General features: G+C 30.0%; 1 protein-coding gene across 2 annotated transcripts; it reads right to left on the bottom strand.

Annotated features, from left to right (window-relative positions):
* Nucleotides 1-4348: 4348 nt before the first annotated feature.
* LOC125218281 (bifunctional UDP-glucose 4-epimerase and UDP-xylose 4-epimerase 1-like) lies at nucleotides 4349-6673 on the bottom strand. 2 transcript variants are annotated; one of them, XM_048119918.1, is made up of 9 exons: nucleotides 6353-6673; nucleotides 6223-6272; nucleotides 6023-6158; nucleotides 5657-5758; nucleotides 5361-5588; nucleotides 5103-5184; nucleotides 4943-5025; nucleotides 4773-4864; nucleotides 4349-4687 (listed from the first exon to the last, which is right to left on the bottom strand). In XM_048119918.1, exons 1-9 carry the CDS (start codon nucleotides 6644-6646, stop codon nucleotides 4603-4605), a joined length of 1152 nt encoding a protein of 383 aa, XP_047975875.1. In that variant the 5' UTR covers nucleotides 6647-6673; the 3' UTR covers nucleotides 4349-4602. The 2 variants fall into 2 exon arrangements, with proteins under 2 accessions (XP_047975875.1, XP_047975876.1); XM_048119919.1 differs by having other exon boundaries at nucleotides 6023-6147; nucleotides 6353-6672.
* Between the last annotated feature and the right edge of the window lie 2167 nt (nucleotides 6674-8840).

Consider the following 8840-nt stretch of genomic DNA (forward strand, 5'->3'; position numbering starts at 1 on the left):
TTTTATCTATACCTTATTTACTGTGAAAATATTCAACTTTTCAGTTGGCCTTAATTTGAATTGTGTATATATTACCCTTTTCACGAAAATATTGTTTAGGAGTATATTTCAATATCTCTTCTAATGTACTTTTATGATATGTGTGAATGAGTTGTGGTTACAAAACTCGGCTAATAGCATCCAAACAAAAGAAAATGACTTTGAATTTCAAGTTATTTTTAATAAGATATGTCTTGATTTTCTTTTAAAAATTATCAATAGACATAATAAACCATTGATAATTTATCAAGAAAAATAAAATATTATTGGGGCTATTGTTTGCCTTCACATGGTTCACTCTCGTAATTTATCAAGACCAATTTGAAAACTTTGTCCAACAACCAAATTGGGTTCTTTTAGGGAACATGAAATTGGAGTCTTCAATTCTAATTTCAATATTTTGGTATCACAAAAATATTTAAATTTGAAATTGAATTGCAATTCCAAATCTTTCAATTCCACAATTTGAATTCCATAGCAAATGTAGAAATATTAGTCGTCAATGTCCTAAAATAAACTACTACACATAAGTTTATCTTCATTCTGCTACAAGCAAAATGTTTTTTTTGGCAAGAAATTTAAGAAATGTTATTGAAAAAGTGAAGCAAAGAGAAATTAAACTGTAGGAAATGGTAAACTAGAGAAATAAAGAAAGAATAAAGTAAGAGAAAAAAATATTCTATATTTCTAAAAATGGAAATGACTTATTTTTGGTGGGACAATCCACAAAAATACGTGACTCACTTATGGTTAGATAAATGGAATAATAAACCTGGAGATACGTACAAGAGATATAATTGAACCTGCAAAATTATTTTTTTTACTACTATTATTATTAACTGATTAGTATGAAAATTTGCAAAAGAGTGCTTTAAAAGAATATACATAACAAATTTATATAAGGAAAAAAACTATTTGTAAGATTTGAGAAAGGATTTATTAAACCCTAGTTAAAATATAACTAAACCTCTATAAAAAAGACGAAAATCCACCAAATTTCTTGTAGGTGTAGAATCGCAGCCGCCGCCGCCACACCAAACAACCTCCAACCGGAGCAGGGTTGTACTCAATTCAATAGCAAGAGATTAAATTTGAATCCAGGTATATTATAGGGATAAATTAAATTAAATCTCTTTGTTATGCACGCCCCACCATCTATATTTATTTCTGCTCAATTTTTTATGTGCTTTATTATGGAGTAACAGTTTTAATGATTTGTTTTGCTTTAGTTTAACATACTACTAATTTTATTTACAATTCAACATTATTAATAGTAATACATACGTTCTAGGTTGTAGTGATTAGTTTTAAGTGTTTTAATTTTGAGATTTTTATGAACATGGTACTGATCAATACTTGAATGTTTGTTTGGTCGTTTTTATAATTTTATTAAGAAATACTATGTGTTTCTACAAGTTTTAGACGATGATATAGTCTACAAATTATTTTATTCTTTATATGCTTCAAGACAATGCACCTAAAGCAAACATTATTGAAAAGAAAAGTAGAAGTCTTACCTATATCATGCATTTTTATACTTCTTACTATATAAGTATGTATTTATAATATTTTCGGGCTATGCCTAATGTAGTTTCGATCTAATGTTGCTATCATTTTCGAGAAGTGGATTCTGGCCTCCATCAGGCTTAAATAGTGAAATCGGAAGCATTATTTTATAAGCAAGGTATTTGGCCGACGAATCTATTGAGTTTGTAATACATATTTTGGATGATTGAATTTCTGAAGATCAATGGATCAAACTTCTTATTTGTTGGAGAACAACGAATGCAAAGGTAAAATTTTTATATATCCAAATAATCATCATTTCATTTAATTTATGAACTCACTTATCTTTATACTTGATATTAGAATACAACTAAGAGAAAATAATAAAAAAAAACTTGAGCGAAAAAAGGTATTGAAACGAAGAATAGGAAAAATGTCATTTGCACAAGCTAAAGCCAAATTTACAATGTTTCTTCCTTATATACTTCCTCCGTTCCATGTTAATTGGATCATTTTACTATATGGAAACATTTCAAGTTAATTTAGTCATTTCTATTTTTTGCAAAAAGTAAATCTCTCTTACTAAATTCTCTCTTCGGCTCTCTTACTTTATTCACTATCCACTTAACACACTATTCTTAATCTCCGTGCCGAAAAAACGCCCTAATTAACAAGGTACGGAGGGAGTATTTAAATTTATAATTGTTTTTTACAATATATTAGTAACGTAACAATATATATATTTATAGACGAAGGAACAAGAACGATGCTCTAACTTGTGTTCAACTATTTAGTTTATGTTTTATTTTTTTGAACGGAAACTCAAGTGATGCTATCTCAAGTAAAATTGTGTGCGTCTTTCAAAGAAACAAAACACGAACTAAATAGTTGAACACGAGTTGGATATCGTCATTTTTCCTTTGTACATAAATATTGTTAGATTACCAATATATTGTAAAAACAATGATAAAATTAAATATAGTATATAATAAAGAAAATACTACTAATTTGGTTTTAACTTGCGCAAATGACTTTTTTACTATTTTTTGATTCATTACCTTTTTCTCTCAAATTTTATTTTCTCGTACTTGTACTTTAATAAGTAGCAAATAAAAAAGATAAGTGAATTCGTAGCTTAAATGCAATGATTATTTTATGGGTTTATTAAATATACCTTTGCATTTTCTGTTAAGCAAAAGTTTGATTATTGATTTTGAAAAATTCAATTATCCATAATATGTTATTAAATTTTCAATAGGTACAATACCTAATATCTTATTTTCAAATAATGCTTCCAATTTCTCATTCAAGCCGATGGACATCAAATCATAACTACCTTACACAAAGCCAACCAATATTAAAAATATGTACTTATAATTGAAAAACATGTAGTCATTGATAAAGGTAGAATTAGTCGCAAAGGATAAAAAAATAAGCATGATAAATTATACTCCTTTTGTTCCACTCTAAATGGAGTATTTCTATTCCATCACAGGATTTCAAAAGTGTTGTTTTGTGAGTTAAGTGGATAAAATTAAATAGGAGAAAGTAATGTTTCTATTTTTAAAAGTGTATCATTTAGAATGGGACATCCCAAAAAAGAAAATGGATCACTTAGAATGGGATGGAGGGAGTATAACCTTAGCTTTGTTAAAATGTTATTACCTTTCCAATATCAAGCATCTCAATTTTTTTCCTCATTGGCATAGCGTGCCAATTATTAACATCTATTGGATAATATTTGCCATTTCTTGTGATCGGATCTAAGAAATGGCAACGCTTGCTATCCTCTCCACTTAGGCTGATCAAACTCCTTATATTCAACAGATATGAAGTACTCCCTCCGTTCTATAGTAATGAAGGCGTTTCTTTTCGGCACGGAGATTAAGAAAAATTGTGTTAGGGTGAGTTAAGTAAATAGAGAATAAAGTGGAAAATGAAAAATGTAGAGAGATGAAGAGAGAAAAAAGTAAGAGAGAGTAAAGTAGGTATGGAAAAATGTATTGACTTTTACTAAAAAGGAAAATGACTCTATTACTATGGAACGTATCAAAATGACAAAATAACTCTATTATTATTGACAGAGGAAGTAAGTTTGAAGGATGACTCGTATGCTTTTCATATAGATAAGGCCTCTACTTTCCTTTTCAATAATGTTAGTTCAGATACACTGTCTCGAAGCATAAAAAGAATAATATGATTAGTCCATTATTTAAAAGCTTACCCTGGTACATAACTTAGCATAGTGTTTTACCTTCATCTTTTCTTGTTCGACACCAACACTTACATCCTATTTCGCCAACTATGTATGGTTATGGTCTAAATGTATGACCATGTTCAGAGCTTCTTAATGTATATTCTTATTATAAATTCTTCCGCCTATTATAGTCCTAGTTGTGAAATCCGTATATCATTATAAAAATTATGTTAAATAAATAAAAATTATTTCCAAATACAAATATAACTACATTTAGTTTTTTTTTTTAATCTTTATTTGTTGTCAACCTTTGTCTTGCACACATATTTTCTTTATGTTATCTTTGTATTACTGTTGCCATAACTACAGTAATAAAATAAGCTGACTAAAGCTTATAAATACATACACTATAAGTTATTATAAATAAAATTCAATTCATTATACACCATGTTTTGAATATAAAAAAATATCTTTTACAATGTCAAAATTAAATCTTCGAGGTGTTGCCTTATCCAAGAGAATTCCTCCACTGTGGAGAAGATGAGCAAATTGATTGCCTATAGTTAGTTCAGTTTGTTTGTTGTAGGCCGCCAAAAAATGAGCAAATTGTTCCTGTTATAACCATATTTATTCTATAAATGATTAACTCTGTGAAATATTATCACAATGTAAATACACTACACATTATTGGCTTTCCCTATATATATCAACTTTGCAGCTGATAATTAACAAGGGAATGAATGACTGCTTATTAACTTTCAACATTCAAAATACAACAAGATTTCCCCACAAATTAAACTATATTGTAAATGTAGAATATCGTTTCACAACGCACAACGTGTAACAGTGCGCCCCGGATATCAAGGCTTCGACCGGTATCCCCATGGATTCTGGCTTGCCCACTTCCATTGGTCTCTACACATTTCATCGATGCCATATTTCGCCCTAAAAAAACAACTTAGGATTATAGATCAAAACGGCTAGCAAATTTTATATGTGAATATTCAACAGAAACGATTTGTATACTTACTTCCAACCAAGCTCTCTCTCAGCCTTGTCTGTTGACGCATAAACAGCCGTTGCATCTCCCGGTCGTCTTGGACAGAGTTTAATAGGGAGTTTCTGGTAAGAAATGAAAACATTCCAAATATATAAACTAGTTAAGCACGTATACAAGTTTCGTGTTTTCTCAAACCATACCTTTCCTGATGCCTTCTCGAAAGCTGCCACCATTTCAAGAACAGATGTGCCACGACCAGTCCCCAAGTTATAGGCAACGCAACCTCAAATATGAAATTGGACGAATCAATAAGGTGAAGCATATGTTGCTATTTTTGATACCATTAACGAGTGTATTCACCTATTTCATTGCGTTGCAGAAGCTTCTCCAGTGCAACAACGTGGCCGTCTGCCAAATCCATAACATGGATGTAGTCGCGAATCTGTTAAGAAGAAATTGGCAAACATAATATCTTGGAATAGAACTAAATAACACAATCTCAAAATAAACAAGGAGGGATGTAGCCTTTACACGTACCCTAAACATGTTTTTTTAAACTTATTCAGAGTCTTTTTTACATACCAAAAAATCAATTAACACCCCTTAAAAGCATAGTACCGCGCTACCATCAGGTGTGGGATAATCATGACCATAAACATTTAACTCGGGTAATCTACCAACAGCCACTTGTGTTATATAAGGCATAAGATTGTTGGGGATTCCTCTAGGGTCCTCTCCAAGCATGCCGCTCTCGTGGGCCCCAACCGGGTTGAAGTATCTGAGCAAAATAATTGTCCATTTTTGATCTGCCTTGTGCAGATCTTGAGCAATTTCTTCAAGAAAGAGCTATTGAGAAAACAAGAAATATTAGGAGTCTTGTCAAACACCATACAAGTGGTCTTAAGAGGACAGACCTTTGTGCGGCCGTAAGGATTCATAGCCTTCAACTCGAAGTCTTCAACACACGGAATTTTATCAGGCTGGCCATAAACTGTTGCAGATGAGGAGAAAACCAACTACACACAAGAAGATAAGTTGAGTCGTGGTCATATGCCAAAGCAAACTTGTAATTTGTAAACATTAGGGTCTTGAGTTACTCGAGATTGAATAAGGCAGAAATTAATTTTGCCTAATCCTACAGAGGATCAAGCAACAACATATGATATGACTAAGCTATATCTAATCAACCAAACCAAATAACTCTAATACATGAGAGATGGTGATGAATGATGTAATTGTTGAAGCTGACAATTAAAATGATTATATGAATAGTAGAGTACCTTTTTACAGTTATGTTTAGCCATGAGTTTGTATAGATTAAGAGATCCAAGCAAATTGTTGTCAAAATATGTCATGGGATTAGCAACACTCTCACCCACAGCTTTAAGCCCAGCAAAATGGATCACTGCGTCAAATCTAACAAACAAAGTTAGAGAGTTAAAAGTAATAAGAAAAAGCAGAGCATAATTCGAAAAAGTACTTGGTGTGAGAAAACAATTCCTCCAAATCATCCACATTTCTGATATCCCCCTGCAAAAGAAAAGATTAATCCAATTCCAAACAGCAATGAGAATGAAGTAGTGAAGATAGATAGATAGATAGATAGATACCAAATGGAAATGGAGATTGTTGGAGAGTTGGGGGCCGACCAACTCCCTGACTCTGTCAAGGGCTTGTATGACGGCATTGTCGAGATTGTCTAAGACGAAGACAGTGAAGCCGGCGTTGAGAAGCTGCAGCACAGTGTGTGTGCCGATGAAGCCCGCACCACCAGTCACCAAAATCGTTTCTTTCCTGCCCAACACCATACTGCTGCTGCTTCTCAATTCTGATTTTGGGATTTTAAATAGAAAAGCGGATGATAGGTGAGTGTCCACTTGAGTTTTGAGTAGAAAGCGGAACATTCAATCCAAAACGACCTCTGTTTCATGTTCGCCTCATAATTTTATCCCTTATTATTTCACAAGAATTAGTAGAGTCATTTAAATGTGACAACATCAATTTTAATATATAATTAATAAAATAAGATAAAAATAGAAAAGTACAGTAGTTAAAATTGTAGTGGAGTATCACACAGAGGAATTTTTTTTTACCTAAATAGATATTGACTATTTCTATGGACTGATAAAAAATGAAAATATGACTTATTTCTATGAAAAAATATATATATATATTAATCTGTACATAAGCTATCATTTCAACTCAACAATTTATTATTATTATTTTTTTTTGCCAAGATTTAAGTACAAAGTTAATCCCTGTAAAACTTTTTTGTTAGTTAAATTCCGTCTATTACATTGTTTAGTATTTTTTATATTATTTCCTAAATTGTGGTGTTGTAGTTATGTACTAGGAGTACAACTTATGTGAACATTATCTTTGTAGTACTATATTTAGTTTGATTATAAATATTTAACAATATATTATTGTTCAATTACTTGTTTATTTTGAAGTAACAGAGAAAATTATATTTATGAGTTTTATAAAATTAAAAACGTGATAATATTTTTTTTATGTTATAGTAATCAAATTAAATTTACAGAACAAAATAGAATTGATAAACATACATGATAGTATTAAGGAATTTGAATTCTCATAATCTTAAAAAACCAATAACCCAACTCCCAATCAACGTTGAGTAATTTTTATTTCCAAATTTTTGTAAATTAGGAAAAGAAGATGGAAAAGAGTTGGGATGAGTGATTGCAAGTTATGTGCGGAGAGAGAAAACATAAAACAGCATATACATAGACATGTGCATTGCATGGGATGGGTTGTTTTGTTAGTTGTTATCTTATCTTACACGTCATATTTCGGCGTTACGTCTCTCTCACCTTATTATCATTCATTCATCTTATCAGACAAACCATTTTTGAGATTACACGAAACGAAACCATTAATTATTTTGTCGACTAATGTATCCAGTTGTTACTTTCGTTACATATAATAATAATTTAAATTACAGTTTTGATTGAATATCATGATAAGTTTCATATTAAATTATAAAGTTTTAGATTTTTTTAATTATCTCATCAACTTATAAATATAGACTTCAGTTGATACTCAGATAGTACTTATAATTGAACTATGTACACGAAATATTAAAGGAAAAAAAATTATTTTAATAAAATAATGATGTTTTGAGCATAAAGATTACTGATTTCTATATATATATGAGTCAATAAAAAAAAATTATACTACTATTACTATTTTACATCTCATCAAATTGACCAAATTTTTTATTTGAAAATTCTCTCTTTTGGTGATCATATCTTGATCTTGTTATTTTATTGTCGAAACCATCTTGGATCTACTCGATCATTTTATGCTATATTCATTCGTTTAACTCCTTTTAACTTTTTAATGTGAAACTCGATTTCTTGTATTTTAATTTAATTTAATTTGAACTAGTCTGATATTAGTTTTTTTAATAGTTCATTATTTGGAATTTATAAATATATTAAATTTTACTTGCATTAATTAATATTTATTACTATTGGTTATGTTCAATAGTAATGTTATCATGATCGATGAAATTCTTAAAATTGTGATATACTAGAATAATTCGTGATTACCATTTAATTAAATCATATTAGTCTCAAATAATTAGAGTGGTCACTACGCATTCCAAGAGGATCAAAGCAAAAAAGAGTGTTGGATAAGGTGATCCACATTACAACTCTATTTCCTAAATGATGTATTCACAATTTTTATCTTATTTCTTACGGAGTATTAAAGAAATAACGTCGAGTAAATATTATTTCTTCTCTCAACCACCAGTAATCTCACCTTTTACCTTTTTTTATTTCTTTTATTTTGTAATTTATGTATTCAAATTTAACTAAAATATAAGATTTATTAAAATTTTAAAATTATATTATATTGAAAGCTAAAAAATGCATAGTTAAAATCCTAAAATTACATTTTATTGAAAGCGATAAATTACAAAGCTAAATGGTAATCAATCGTTGTTGTTGACCAAAATTTGTCCTATTGGAATTGTGATCGATCTAAGGTTTTGACCAATTCGTAAAAGTGACGTAACATTTAATTTTATAAAATTAAATGATATAGTGTCGATCCGTTCGGAGTAGATGA

This window comes from Salvia hispanica, chromosome 4 (assembly GCF_023119035.1).
Source record: "Salvia hispanica cultivar TCC Black 2014 chromosome 4, UniMelb_Shisp_WGS_1.0, whole genome shotgun sequence".
Taxonomy (NCBI): Eukaryota; Viridiplantae; Streptophyta; class Magnoliopsida; order Lamiales; family Lamiaceae; genus Salvia; species Salvia hispanica.